The following is a 15933-nucleotide window of genomic DNA, read 5'->3' as shown; positions in this document are numbered from 1 at the left end:
GTGGGTGGGGTGTGTGTGGGGGGGGTGGGGAGTTGGGGGAGGTCGGAGAGGTCGGAGAGATGGGCGCGGATGTGGGGAGGTAGGCGGAGCCTTGAGCGTGGAGCGCCGCCCGCTTGCTCCGCCCGGGCGGCCGGCTCTTATTGGTGTGTCGAGGAGAGGGTGGGGCTTCAACCGTGGAGCTGGTGGTGTGGCTCGCCTCGCCGCCCGGGGTGTCAACGTTCACAGCCAGGCTGTGGGGCCCCGGAGGAGGAGCAGGGGGCCCCTTGGCGCCGCGGGACGGGGCCTCTGCTGCATCTACGGGGCGGGGCTTCCCCTGGGGACAAGAAGTGGAGACACAAAGCCTTTAGTTCCTAACCTGACTTTGCCAGATGGGAGCGGTATTGGGTAACCATGTTCCCCAACACAGCAACCATCTGGGATCTCTCAGGGAGTTGAGCTAACACCGAACAGCTCCTGTTCGAACCAATCAGCGTGAGCTAAGGGCGGGATATGTGCGAAACCGGATGTGAAGCTATATAGACACGTCAATATGATTGGTTGTGTTTGCACCCCCACACGGTGATAGACAGACGGTCCCATCCAATCATCTACGAAGTATCTTGAAAAAAATGAACAGCCCCGTCATCGAATTGCCTCCCGAGATCCCAGATCCCAATAAGCTGTGAAACAAAATCCAAGAAGCAAGCTTCTTGGATCTGGCAGCGTCAGGTTATTTAGTTCCCTATGTGCACTGACACACACACACACACACACACACACACACACACACACACACACACAATAGGCTATGCAACTACACTGACACACACACACACAATATACATAAACAAATACAATATAATAACGGTAGCAAATAATATTGAAAATATAATATAAAATCTGCAAAAAATATTAAATAGCAGATCTACAAGCACTGTGACACATTGTGAGCTTGTAGAGTGGCATTTATGGCATCTAGCAAAGTGATAGTATTTGGTATAATCAGATAAACTGGCAACCAAATAATCACTACGAAAATAATGGATATAGTTGCAGCACTAAACCACCAGAGGTCAGAGTTGAGGAGAGAATGGGAGGGGGAGAGTGAGAGAGGAGAGATGGGAGCAGAGGAGATCAGATCAGTGAACAGCTGTGCGGAGGAATACAAGGCGCTGTGTGATGAAAAGGGGTGATCCTCTTATGGGAGATTAGATTGTAAAGGTTATTGCCCAAGGTTCAGTGAAGAGCACTCAGGCATTCACTGTGTTGTAAACCACTGTATTTATGTGTCACACAGCAGCTTAGACAGGGCCGGTGCATAGAAGAGTACCGCTCTAGGCAAGCTCAGTCGTATCCGTCCCGTCCCAATCCCGGGATTAATACATTAAATTTTAATCCAGGACCCGCGGGAATCCCCCAAAAATGTCTCATAGCTCTAACGAGTGATAGTCATGGAATACCAATCGCACAAGTGGCCAATCACCATTTGCGTCCTCACCCTCTTCACTTTTATCTTCAATGTTTGTGAACCCGCAAAACTGGGCATAGGAGGGCTTAGCGCCCCTCAAAAAAAAGAAAAAAAAATGTTGTGTGACATGATGTGACTAAGAAGACAAAGAAAGAGCATGCCGACACAGACAGATAGACACAGAGACAGTGGTCCCCTACTCTACAGCAGTGGTTTTCACTGGGTCGGGTACCCAGTGAAGTGACAATTAAGGACCATTTCTGCATCAAAAGTAATCAACAAACAATACTAAAAGAAAACTGGTCAAACAGTGGCCAAATTGTCAAATAATAAAAGAAAGGGGAAAACATTGCGGAAAATAGCTGAGCGTGTAGATCTGTTATTTTCACAATATTTAGTTCCCCAGTTCAAAATTATGATCATTTTGGTGGGTCACAGTTTGTCTGTCTGTCTGTCTGTCTGTCTGTCTACTAAAGTGGTCCTCAAACCTTTTCACATTTACAGGACTCTGAGTGTACACATGGAACACATTTGTACACTCAGTTACAAAGGACTCTGAGTGTACACATGGAACACATTTGTACACTCAGTTACAAAGCCACTAAGGGTCCATTTATAACCCCCTCCTGCACTTTGAGAACCACTTCAATTAACCAAAGACATGATAGGAAACCAAGAGTAGCCATCTTCCATTTCCTGTGATGTGTGCGTCACACAGGTTTAGGAGACTTTACGAGTCTCTTTAAACCCAGGTGGAGAAGTGGCGTGACCACGCCCACTCCGGATGACCATGTCCTACCTAGTGGCGAGGTGTGGGATTACGTTATCTCTTGGTCTATTAAGGATCTCTGACTAAAACCAAGAACATCAGCCAGTGAAGGACAGAGCAAAGTCCAGACATGTCTCCTCCTGGTATCCGATGGCAGAATAGCATGCACACACGCACGTATGCACACACACACACGCACACACATACACACACACACACACACGCACGCACGGACACACACACACACACACACACACACACACACACACACACACACACACACAGACACACAGACATTACTACTTTACCTCTCAGACCCAAAACGTATATTTTGTTTGGCAAATGATCAAAATAACAATTCTTCTTCTACATTCTCTAATTGTGTAGACTTCTTGTAAATTAAGTAATGCAGATGTTTAACAATAAGTATGAAACCCGGCCTTCCATACGAGACAGGATATTTGGCCTTACAACCCAGATGTCCTCAGCGATGTCTAACATAGCTCTAAATGCAACGGCATTAGAGCTATGGACCAGAGCTAGTCTACGATGAAAGGACGAAACAAACCAATACAAATCTTTTTAGAATCACAACAGGCAAACAGAGGTCAAAGGTCAGGCAGAGGAGAAGGGGGTGCCAGGTGGGGGTGGGGGGTAGTACGGGGGGGATCCTACCACATTGATTGGGTCTTTGGCGTTTGTATCGGGCGGCTGGATCTCTGTGGCACTGGTCTGGATGGCCACGTCTGTGGGCAGGAGACCTCGCCTGTCGATCAAACTGCAAGACAAACAACAGTGTCACGCAGCTGAGCGGTCAAACCTTGTTCCTGTCGGGAAAGAAACGCATCTCCAAGTTTCAACTTTGTAAGTTATCTTCGTAAATGACTGATTGCCCTACCGCATCATACAAGGGTGTCGCTCAAAAGTAGCTATTTTCACTGTACAACATATTAGAAACTATAGCGGTGGCACACTTTTCTCTCCTGATGAAAGTAGAAACTTGCGTCACCAGAAAGAGGACAGAAGGACCTGAAAGTTTGATGCAATGGCAATTTCACACGTGAGCACTGCAATTGCTTTTTCCAGCCAGCAAGCCAATCAGTCATTTTCAACTCTGAGTGCCCCTCTCTCACCAGTCCAGTATGCACTCATAATGCATAAGGTAGGAACTGACCTGGGGGGCATGGGTGAGCACAGTGTAGAGCCACAGTTGTAGAAGATGTTGTGACTGTAGGGGTTGGTGGTGTCTTCAGAACCACTCTTCCCCGACCAGGAGCCTTTGATCTGTCAACACACAACATACCACACACACACACACACACACACACACACACACACACACACACAGTCTCACTGATGATGTTAAATGTTTCTGACAATGTACTGATTATACAGTATGTATATACAGTATATATATACACACACACACACACACAGTAGTAACAACTATGACACAGAATCTTTCCCGGGTTTAAAGGTATGACAACACGGGGTCGATTATCCAGTTCCAATAATATTACAGTTTTTAGAGCTGGGGGCGTGTGGAATGTCATATAGCAATTTTGGGCATGTTAAGAAGCGCTTTCGACACCCCGTGGATTGCGCAAAACGGCCTTGAATTAGTCATGGGAGTGTTTAAGGAGTGTTTGAGACGTACCCAATCAACATGTTCGTACTATTCTCTTTACCAGTCAGCTGATGTCACATACGGAATGCGCACTTTGGGGATCGTGGTATTACATTTCTTCAGGCTGGCACCATAGAAGACATGACATGACTTTGTCACATTTGGGTTAATTATTCCTATTGCACTGCAATTTGTTTCTATTGAAAAACACCAGTAAAATTATATTTTCATTTAAATTATAATTATATTATATTTGAAATGAGTAATGAGTTGAATGCGTGGTGCGTAATGCTGTGGCCCGTGATGGTATATGGTCTTCGCTCGTAGCATTTTATTGAAGAAGACTTGAATCGGGTGTGATGCAGCGTATGAAAGCAAACTTCCCAAGGATTATGGAGATGTTTTTATTTTTTTTAAAGGTTGAGAAATGCCATATCCCGATTCATTTTAATGACACCACATTAAAATAAAAAAACATATTTTGATTGTCCACAAATATAAAGTTCTTCCTTCTTTTTAAATATGTTCTTGCACATTGTTATAATGATCATTATATATCCCCCTGCAGTCAGAGTTCATAGTTTTAATGAATGAATGTGATGCATTGTGAGCTGGTAGATCTGCTATTTTCAAAAGTAATCTTGGAAATTTTTAATTAAATTTTTGGATTAGCCGTCCTTAGTTGGGCAAATGCATTCATCTGGGGATCCTTGACATGGGAATGTGCTGTGTTAGGATCACTGGTTTAAACAACATTAGGAGAAAAGGTGGTCAGACCCACGTCTTATCGTTATGCGAGTGTTTTTAGGTCAAGGGGCTTAATAGCAAATTGCGCAAAGCGAAAATAATTAACATATGGACACTCCCACAATGCTAAAATATTCAGGAACGTCGTTTGCCATATGTGTGTGCGTTCAACACGGGCCGATAAGGCTTTCATAATACGATTGTGCGCAGAGCGAGGCCAATTTATGTATTACCACATGGGTTTTACCACTTTCAAAATCCAACCCCATGTGTTCAAGTAGGGCTGTCCACGATTACAAACTTAAGTTGACCATTCATTATCACACAAATAATTGCGATTAACGATTTAATTGATTTTGCATTGAACACTGGAACTTTACAAATTGTATTTCGGTTTGTCGAAATACAGGGCGGATATGACAAATAACTTAAATATGCAAAGAAATCACTGACACATTCAAACATTTTTTATAAATTTTTTAACAAAATAGCGGAAATAGTTGATCTACAAGTTGTAAGCTTGTAGCTATTTTTTTGTGTTTGAAAATGTATTTTTTCAACATGGAAACGATTGACAATAATTGGCAATAATATGTAATAATTGTGGCCTACATTCGAGTTCAAAAGACAGTGGCTCTTTGGACAGTCAGTACTCACGTCTTCGTTGGTGGTGAGATTGGAAGCCACAAGGTACGTGTGGAAGCCTGACAGACCCAAGATGGACCACACCGAGAAGAAACAGATAGCCAGCTCCACTGCAGTGCACCAGGCTACGTCAAGGACAACCACGGCATTACAGGAACAAGTGTAAGAAAACCCTCAACAAACAGATTCCCACAACATCGTCATCCTCCCAAATATAACACACACGCATGCACACACACACACACACACACACACACACACACACACACACTGTCCATGAATCGATGAAAAGGATATCTTCCTGGACTCTCCTGCAGAGCAAACACCAAACCTTTTCCAGCCCCTTGAGCCCCTGAAGGAAGAAGGAAGATAAAATCAAATATTCTCAATACACAAACAGGTCAAAGAGGGTTCAAAGTAGGTTGACATTGAGTAGGTGCTTCTCAACGGAACAGCCTGGATACGACAAATACATTTAAAGTACTGGGGGTAACGGTACAAAATATGTTTGAGAACTACTGATTTAGAGGCCATTTTGTAGAGTCGGCCTCAGGTCTTATTTCATCTCTCCCACAGCGTCCGTCCGTCGCATGCACACACCTGCTTGGGGTTCTGGAAGAGTCCCGCCGACCGAGCAATAATCCCACAGGCCAGTCCGCCCCCGGAATTACCAGTCTGTTTCGAGAGGGGATGACCTCCTCGACCCAGGTCATCTTCCCCGGCATCGACCACCAGCGACCGACCGATCACGTCCCACACCTTTATCTGGCTGTCTTCCAGTCTAAACGTGGCCCTGCCGTCCGGCCCCGCCACGATATTCCCCAGATCCCCCACGTGCCTCTCAGGGTCGCTCGGACCTCCGTGCTGACTCCCAAATGGATCGTAGTGCCCTCCGCAGCTGAGGCAGTCGCGCGTCAGGTCGCCCAGCGCGTGCACGTGGAGGCCGTGCGCGCCAGGCTCCAGGCCGTCGATGGTGCCGTCCACCAGGCAGCGGTCCGTGGACAGCTGGACAAAGCGCACCGCTCCCCGGACGACGCCCCGACCACCGGCCGGGCCTGACATCACGGCCACTGCCGCGCCCAGGTCTGGTTCCGAGCCTCCGCCTCCTCCGATGCCTTTGAGCACCGCCTTGCGCCCGGTGATTTCGATCAGCGCCAGGACATCTGCCGTGCTCAGTGCAGACTCCAACAGGACCTCCTGCTTCCCGACGTCCACGATAACCGACTGCACGCCGGGCTGCCCCTCCAGAGCGGCTCTCACGCCGTCTCCGCAGTTCTCGCTGGTCATTTGCACGGCGAACTGCAGCTTGGTCAGCCTGCTCGTCTCCATGTCCAAAATGCTTGTCCACTGGCGCTCGTGCAAGCATGACGCAATTTAATGGATATAAGTCCCCCACCTGGTGACGCCATATTTGAGAGATCCATATATGGTGCATTTGTCATGTGACTGGGCATTATATCCACAACAATCTGGGAACCCATCGGCCAAATTGTTTTTAAACTGTGCCCTCTGCTGTTTGTTTCCTTGACTTTGCCTCTGGGGGCGCCGCCCAATAGAATGAGGATAAGAGTAAGTTGGCCTCTTTGGTCCGCCCAGAGCCCTCCTCTTCCTGTGGGGCGCAACCTATGTTTTCATTCCACTAATACACAATTTACACACGTTCTGAATGCCTCTGTGGAATCTGTTCTTATAAAAACAAATATCAGTATTGTAAGAGCCATTTCTTTACTATCCATTTCTTTTCTATGCATTTAATTTCTGTAATTGACGTCACGGTCAAGGCCAAGGTGTTGGCCTTGTCTATATTACTGAAGTGAAAGAGGCAAACAGTTTGTTGACTGTACTTGTTAACCTGCTGAAGTGACGGTAAATAAATACCCTTTCATTTAACGAAGTCAACGTTTGGACATCAGTTTTTAGTTTTTTATGTACACGTGTAAACTAGTTCTCGGTTTCAGCAACCAGCCAGTGGTGTCAAGTTCAGGATTTGTTTCGACTGTAAATTCCCTGTTGATTCAAAGTAGCAGTGTTGCACAGAGGCTCTGTCTCACCAATCAACACAGCTGAGCTATCATTGCCGGCCCGGTGCAGTCAGGAGGAATTCCAATATATTCTCCATCGTACGGCCGTGTTGCGTAGCCAAAATAACTGATCTACAAGCTAACAATGTGTCGGTGGCGATGAGCAAATAAATCTAAATAATCCACTGGCTGTTTGTTTTCTCAGGCGCTTGCAGGCTGTTGTTTTGGGGTTTCCCTCCAGTATGCTAGTGCGATGCAGGCATGCAGCTGTGCCATTTTATGGTTTGATCAGGTGCGGACTGTGGAGTGATTTAGTAAATGTGATTAGACCCAGGGCTAGGTGTGCCATCATGCTGGTTTGAAGCACGGGTAGATGGCTAGTTCAACCAATCGGATTGCTTTGTGAGCCTTTGTCGGAACTACCTGCATAATAGTTTGTAACATTGTCTGTATGCATTACTATGCAACTGTTTTCAAAAACTGTCTCAAGAAACAATATATATAATTTGAAATGTAGCGGAGTGTCATGTGCTTGCAAAAAATAAATAAACCAAACACTCCAGAACTGTCCTTATGTACAGTGCTCAAGTAAATGTAGTAGGGGTACAGAATAAATGAGAGAAATGCACACAGCATGTAGATATAGGTAGTATAGTTCAGTTCTATGTATAGATACTTACTCAGCGCTATATGAGCCGTCACACAGCCGAAGATGAAGGCGGTGAGGAAGGACAGCGACACGATGAAGGTGTAGAAGAAGCGATAGTTACGCTTCCCAACACAGTTCCCCACCCAGGGACAGTGGTGGTCGAAACGCTCTGCAACGAGACACAAAATCACTCATAACACAGAGGCAGGGACAGTGGTGGTCGAAACACTCTGCAACGAGACACAAAATCACTCATAACACAGAGGCAGGGACAGTGGTGGTCGAAACGCTCTGCAACGAGACACAGAATCACACATAACAGCTAGAGCTGAGCAATATACATAATATACTTATGTTTTATTTTTTTAATGACAACTATCTTACAATACTCTGTTCCCACTTGGAGCAAGGAAAGGGATCGGTTGAATTACTGAAAGGTTAATTCAAACATTTGCTCAAAACGTCAGTATTTCTTGGTTGATTATCTTGTCTTTTCTATTCAGTAGTTCGGTTGCCATTTTTTTTATTAGAAAATATATAATCTGTTATGGGAATGGAAATATTGACAAAGCAGAGGAAGCCTGTACCTCCATAAAAAGCACATTGTTTGTATTTTTTTTACATTATTATATATTATATAATCAATATAATATCAGTATTGTAATGTGAGACACTTAGTTTACACACATTTGTACACAAAGAGCCTAGAGTTTGTTGTATCCTATTGACAGATATGTACAAATACAGTATAATATACTGGTCACATACTGTATGTATTTCTGTCAACAAAAACAACCAATCAATCAATCCCCAAATATCACTTAAATCATAATGGAGGTCTTATAGGTAAACGATAATTATTGACAGTTTTGTCAATACCATCCCTGCACACACCCATAAGGGTCCATTTGGAACCCCCTCAAGGAAGGAACCATGAGGGTCCCTGGACCCCACTTTGAGAGCCACACAGAGTATTTCCAGTGGTATCCGGAGAACTCGAGAGTTTACCAACTCGCCGCAATTTAGTGCATTTTAGTTTTACTTCACCTTCATTTAAATTGCATTGAATTGAGAGAGAGCATAGTTGTTTAGAGTTAACACTAGTAGGAATGCTAAAAGTTTAAACACCAAAGTACCAAAACAACAATGTTATTCATTAGTAAACAATTCCTGAAATGGTAGGCCTACTTATCATTGGTATTCACATACTCACCTTTTTATCATCATCTAGCTGACCATTAATTGCACAAAAGAATTTGATCACTTTGGAAATTAACTATAACATCTGTGAGTTTGACATTACACTACACTGATGAAGACATTATGTTAGCATAACGATGAAGACATTGATGAAGAATTTTCGCCGTGGCGACTTGGTAAACTGTCGAGTTCTCTGGTATCCTTTCCAGTGAGCCAACATGCACAATATCAGCACCCTGACTCTGGTCTTGAAGTTATCAATTACATTGACGTTTATATTTCACTGTGTTTTTATGCTGTGTTTGTGATGTTCACTCCTCAGAACCCCGAGGAGAAGGAGGAACAAGAGGAGGGCACGGATGCAAGCAAGTCTGAGATCAGCCTGGTCTATGAGATTGCCCTCAAGAGGAACCTGTCCGTCAACTTTGAGGTGAGGGGGTGTGAGACAGTCGCAGCATTAGATTATTTTAAAACAGGACATCTAATATTTTTTACCCTTGAAAACGAGATGATTCATCTCAAGGGTTATTATTATTAATAATTGAAAGTTTTAATTGAAATGTATTGGGAATAACTTTGGGAATAAACTTTCAATTATTAATATCTATACTGTAGCTAATGTGATGGATGGAGTGGACACAGTAATATGACATGACAACAAGAGGAATACATGATACACAATGACTCAGAGGTCTTTAACTTTAACTATTTGAAATGTTGTGGCCAGGAGTTTTTTTTTAAGCTCATCACTCCTTTTTAGGACTTTTAAGACCTTTGGAGGCACAGTTTCTTAACAACATGGCTGCTGTGCATAGACCCTATATACAAAGCCCTAGTGGGAGGTGGTGACTCACCCACACAGTTGTCACACAGGCTGCAGTGGGAGGTGCGTGGAGGACGGAACATCTTGCAGGTGAAGCAGTACTTCAGTTTCACCACCTGCTGGTTGATGAGAACCTCCTTGGTGCGCGGCGGGGGGCGGTACGATGACGAGTTACCCACGATATCTACATGTGAGAGAGAGAGAGAGAGAGAGAGAGAGAGAGAGAGAGAGAGAGAGAGAGAGAGAGAGAGAGAGACAGAAAGAGAGAGATGAGGGGGAGAGATAAGAGGAGTTGGAGAGAGAGTGGAAGTGAGTGAGTGTCTGTGCGTGACGTGTGTGTGTGCAAACGAGCAGTACTTGGGCTGACTGTTTTCGAACAGCAGTAGGCAGTGTACAACATATCAGTAGGCTATACAACACAACAAACACGAGATATCAGTGTCGCGGCTATTTGAGAACTTTGTTTATATTTGTCAGGATGTCAGGGAATCCAATAACCAACCCACACTAGCCTCTCCGGAAGGAAGCGATAACACACTGGCTGACAATTCATCACTTTCATTCAGGCAGAAAGCTTGTATCTCCATATTTCAACGTTGTATGTTTTATTAAAAAATGTATTAAGGTATAAATGAATGCCCTGTATCATAAAAATGTGTCATGCAAAAGTATCGGAAAAAAAGCACATCAACAAGCTCACGAGTGATGCGACGCAGAGTGAGCTTGTACACAAGATTGTTTTCCGCATTTGTGTCTGTGACTTTCATACGTAACCAATGAAACGCTTTAACACGATCTTGTGATAATGGGCCCATTGGAAAACACGTTTCATTTCCTGAAAAGTCGTGATTTTGGACAAACTAGGTTTCCACTTGAGAGCGATGATGTTGCACTTTGAAGAGAATTACAGAGCACGAGACGACTGCTGTGATGGAGCCTTCCTCTGTAATTGACGCAGAATGTCCTTTCATTATTCACACAATCAAAACGGTAGCAGTCGACTCGTGCCCATAGGCTGGCTGGCACTGTGCCCGGCCTCGTGCCCAGAGGCTGGCTGGGCTGGGCTGGCACTGTGCCCGGCCTGTGCCAACGAGCTTCTAAGCATCCTTAATGAGGAGAGGCACCAGGCCATGTGACGTTACAGCAAGATGTTCAAATGCATTATAGACAAAATGATGTTCTACCAAGAGACAAATGACTCCACCCCTGTCCATTCATCCTCCAAATGAAAAACCTATGCAGTGTAACTTTAAATGGATCCCTGGCTAATAAGTCATAATAAATTATAATTGCCCTCTATAAGTAAAACAAAATACACATTTAAAACACCTTAAATATGTTTTAATCACCCGTCGCAAGTTGATGATGGAATTTGTCCACGTATGGTCCAGCAATAAACATCGTACTTAACCTAAACTTAACTAAAAAACCAACGTAATACTTCCTAAAGTTAATATGAGCATCACAATGTATTATGTTTTCATAAGGATTCCATACACTCTGTAGAGCTGGACCACACATGAACAAATTACATCATCAACTTACGACGGTCGTCCTTGAGTATTTGTAAAATAGTTACGATATTTAAGGTGTTTTGTTATAGAGTGCAATTAGAATGTATCACGGCATATATACGGCTAATTAGCTCCTTTTAACACTGAGGGTTTTAAGATGAAGTTGTGATTGGGGGAGTGTGTGTTTGTTCGGTGATCTGTTTTCCGCACCGATCTGTTTCTCGATGTGCTCCGCCTCGTCGGGCGTGGCCCGTGGCAGGATGCCGGGGTCCGTCAGGCTGGTCTGGAGCAGCGTGACGATGACAAACACGAACAGCACTCCTCCAATGGCAGGGATGCATCTGGTCAGGTGACGCACCAGGAAGGGACAGCTGATCACCACGGTCCAACCACAGAGAGACCACAGAGAGACGTAACCATTAAAAAAACATTTTCGGTAAATGGTAAATTGTGCATTTATATGTATAGCGCTTTTATCTAAAGCGCTTTACATAGATTGTGCATTACATTCACATTTCACACACACATCCAAACCATGCAAGTTCACTTGATCCTATTGTTTTGTTTTATTTGATTTCTCAATCACAATTGCTAGGTTCATCGTTTACTTGGCTGGTATCCTTTAGTTTCAAATGTACAGTGCTTTACATAGCCTGTTGTTTAGACAGATATGCTAGGTTCATTGTTTGTCTGCTTTCCTACAGCTTATTTGAGGCACTACATTGTTCTCTCTGCACTCTACTCTACTTATGTAACTACCGATATTTACAACATTGTTGTTAATGTTTATTAGACTACAGTTCATGCTCACTGCTCATTTTGATCTCACACTAATGTGTATGTTAAAGTCACTCTGGGTAAGTGTCTGCTAAATGTCTTAATTGTCCATCCATAATGACACTACTACCAGCAGAGGGTGCTGTAGGACTACTGTACCCCACTGACCCCTTGGCAGGAGACACTGGCAAGACACCAGTGCATTAGTGTTAGCTATTATTCTATTGATTCCTCTTAGACTAATCCCAGACTATATAGTATAGTCTCGTATAACTAAATCGATGACATCGATAAATTGCACAGACTTTAGGAAAAACGTGAACTTACTCAAAAATAAAGAACAGTCCACTCGTGACCAGAATCAGGCCCAGCGTTAGGGGTAGGACGCCACTCTGTTTTGCTACAATGATGCGTCCATCGCAGTAGAAGCGGTTCTTTCCCGGGAAAACCTCCCACTTCCTCCTGGGCGTTCTGGTGTTGCTGTTTGCGTCGTTGTTGTTGTGATGATAGTGGTTCCTCTCAGGGTCCCTCTCTGGCTTCAGGGCCTTATCCACAGCAACCAGTGGTGGACAACATATATTAAATATACTGTATACTCAAGTAAATGCTCAAGTATTCAAAAGTGCAACATCATAGTTTTTTGCTGTATTGAAATTTAGAAGAGGAAAATCAAAGTCTAGTCTACTAGCTTGTAGATCTGCTATTTTCACTATTTTTGAAGCAGGGCTTAAGTGGTTAATTCATAATGTACATTATTCTCTTCCTGTATGCCAACACTGGCCAACACTTCTGCATAGACCTTTCACAATAATTATCAACTAATTATAACTAGTTAAAGCTAGTTAAAACATTTTCATACAATTTAAAAAAAAATAGCAGGCAAAGCAGATTTACAAGCTTGAGCTTGGCTATTTTTGTCAGTTCCAAGTATTATGAAAGCAATGTCTCAGTCATTTATTTGTTTATTTAATTCAAACAGAAATTAGATTTATTTGTTTACAATGCAGGAAAAAAAGTACACAATTGTTTATCGCAATGATTTGTATGACAATTAATCATCAAGTATATGGCATGATCTCCATTGCCACCATTACCTCCTCAAAGTCAAAAGGTTAAAAATCTATTCATATAAGTAATCAGTATTCAGTAACAGGGGTCTTCCAGTGTCTCTAGGCTATGGTAGAGGCTACTTAATTTCAATTCAGCCAATCAGGAGAGAGAGAGAGAGAGAGAGAGAGAGAGAGAGAGAGAGAGAGAGAGAGAGAGAGAACCCATTTGTCAGCTTTAATTATTTCAATTACAATGTTGTCTGTGTTCATTTATTTGTGTCATGACTTCCGATTGCACTTGTTTATCCTGTGTCCTGTATCTCAGAGTTCTCTCTCTGATTGGATGAAATTGATTCCCAGAACAGATAGGCCTATGTATTTTCAACACTAGGCTATTATAGCAGATTAGCAGTGATTGTTATATCAGCATATAGATATTCATCATCACTTATAGCCTATTTTAACAAACGAAAATCTCATAATGCACCTACAATAAATCGTCATGTTTAATTGCATGATCGTGACAGAATCATAATCACTTCGCTTTAAATCGATTTCCCCATATACTTACACACACAAAGCATAATGAGATAGCCTAGGACTGTTTGCCCCCATAGACGTTTGCAGTGCAACGACATTAATAAATAAACCATCTAATCTAAAACAAATACAAAATAAATAATCTGATAATCGTAATAAAAAAGGGAAAATCTAAAACACACATAAACAGAGAAACATGTAAAAGATCCCTACCTCTTCAGGCTCAGCATCTTTTCCACTGATCGGCTGCTGCTGTGCTAGCGGTGAGGGATTGGGGGGTGGGGGTGTAGGTGAAACGGCCTGCGGTCCTATTTGCTGATATTCGCAGTTTTTCATGTTTTATGGCGTCTGTTTGTATTTGTTGTTGTTGTTCTCCGTCTTCTTCTGGCTTGGAGGAGCACCATGTCATGTGCGAGGCAGCAGACAAGCATCACAGCGGGGCAGACAGACAGACGAGAGACACAGAGAGAGGGAGACAGACAGACAGACGGGCGTTTTGGTGTTTCAGATGAACGGCATGATGACGTCTGTCTGTGTGTCCGGCTGCGTCAAGACGCCTTAAAATAGACCACGGTTCCGACGGAGTTCCGATTCCAAAATAAATGTAAAGCGACAAAGCGTTAACGGAAGTCTAATCTTGATTTAATTAGGGTCTTGATCTTGATCATGCAGCTTTGTTTGTCGTTAGCCCTGGTCCAGTGCTTACAGCGAGTCTCTCTCTGGCGTCTGGCGCCCTGTGGAAGTCCCTTCCGCAGCCCTCTGGTGGTATTCTCACTCCCGTGCAAGGATTTTCAAATCCCAGCAAATAAACAAAACGACGTAACTACTCACCGAAACAAAGCCTGCTAGACCTTTGTAAAAGTCTATTCTCGGAGCTGGGAAGCATCTCAGGTCACCAGCTTCTCTCTAAAATGCACTATTTTAATCATTAAATAAAATGAATCCAAACAGACCGGCGCAGGCAAAACCCGAAAATGCCGTAGTAGAAGAAATGACTGCCCGGTAGGCCTACATATGGCACAAAGTGCATTTTAGAGAGAAGATGGGGCCTGGGGACCTGATATGCTTCCCAGCTTCGAGAATAGACTTTTACCAAGGTCTAGCAGGCTTTGTGTCGGCGAGTAGTTAGTCGTTTTGTTTATTTGCTGGGAATTGTAAACACTCGAAGTGAGAAGAGAATATCACCAGAGGGCTGCGGAAGGGACTTCCACAGGGCGTCAGAGAGTCTCGCTGTAAGCACTGGACCAGGGCTATAGTTTGTCGTAGCTGCAAAATCAAACATTATATAGGCCTATCAATTTAATATATTACACCGATTGGCCATTACTTCAGTTCAGAGTCGTGTATTTATTCAGGGGGTTAAAAAAAAGAGTATGATATTTAAGTGAGGAGCTGTTGATAAACACACAAGATGCTTCCCCCAACCAGCTGATTGATTGATTGATTGAAATATTTATTAACAGTTTGTAGAATTACAGTACATTTCGAGCACAAACTCAATACAGAGACTGTTAACTGTGAGTGGACGACCCAATTAAGCATTACACTTGTTTACAACAGGGTCCACATTGTTCAATTCATCAAAACATTTAGAGACATACAAATAGACACTTCTATGTAGTTAAAGAACAGAACAGGAATTCATCATATAGGAAGCAAAAAGGGAAAAGATACAGTGAGGGGAAAGGGGGATTCAGATTTTACAGAGGCCAGTTTCGAATTGCAGCCATCCGTAGGTGCCCTTTGAGAGCGGTTTTGAAGGAGTCAAGGGATTCACATGTCTTAATGACTGTTGGTAGGGCGTTCCACATTTTGGTGGTCAAGTAGCTCTGGTCCAAATGGTCCATAGGCTGACCATAGCTCTAATGCGCTATGGAGCAGAGCTAATGGTCAAGGATGTTACAACGGCGTCACCAACCCTCGGAAGTACATGTGTGTGTGCAGCCTTTAGCTAACGGTCAGTGCCGTTAGCCGAAGCAACTGCTTGTGAATGTGACGTCACTGACTAATCTCCTTATATTTATGTATCTGCACTGCAGACTACGACGGTGTCGCTGACTCGCTGGTTGAAAATAACTGATCTACAAGCTCTACCAGAGCCGAGTCCTGCCCACCCACGCAAATA

The 15933-nt window shown here is 43.6% G+C and overlaps 2 protein-coding genes across 2 annotated transcripts; both read right to left on the bottom strand.

Moving 5' to 3' along the window:
- Window positions 1-2831: 2831 nt before the first annotated feature.
- On the bottom strand, window positions 2832-14163 carry zdhhc18b (zDHHC palmitoyltransferase 18b; the record flags this gene model as incomplete). Its single annotated transcript, XM_080787222.1, has 9 exons — window positions 14022-14163; window positions 12547-12764; window positions 11653-11813; window positions 9960-10112; window positions 7937-8074; window positions 5543-5587; window positions 5248-5360; window positions 3391-3500; window positions 2832-2994 (listed from the first exon to the last, which is right to left on the bottom strand). The coding sequence occupies exons 1-9, from the start codon at window positions 14142-14144 to the stop codon at window positions 2832-2834; spliced, it is 1224 nt and encodes a 407-aa protein (XP_080643348.1). The 5' UTR covers window positions 14145-14163.
- LOC308332460 (copper chaperone for superoxide dismutase-like) lies at window positions 5797-6564 on the bottom strand (the record flags this gene model as incomplete). Its single annotated transcript, XM_080788368.1, has 1 exon — window positions 5797-6564. One exon carries the CDS (start codon window positions 6562-6564, stop codon window positions 5797-5799), a length of 768 nt encoding a protein of 255 aa, XP_080644494.1.
- Window positions 14164-15933: the final 1770 nt, after the last annotated feature.

The sequence above is a fragment of the Protomyctophum bolini genome (assembly GCF_963924005.1).
Source record: "Protomyctophum bolini genome assembly, chromosome: 17".
NCBI lineage: Eukaryota > Metazoa > Chordata > Actinopteri > Myctophiformes > Myctophidae > Protomyctophum > Protomyctophum bolini.
This window is presented reverse-complemented; position numbering and strand designations above follow the sequence as displayed.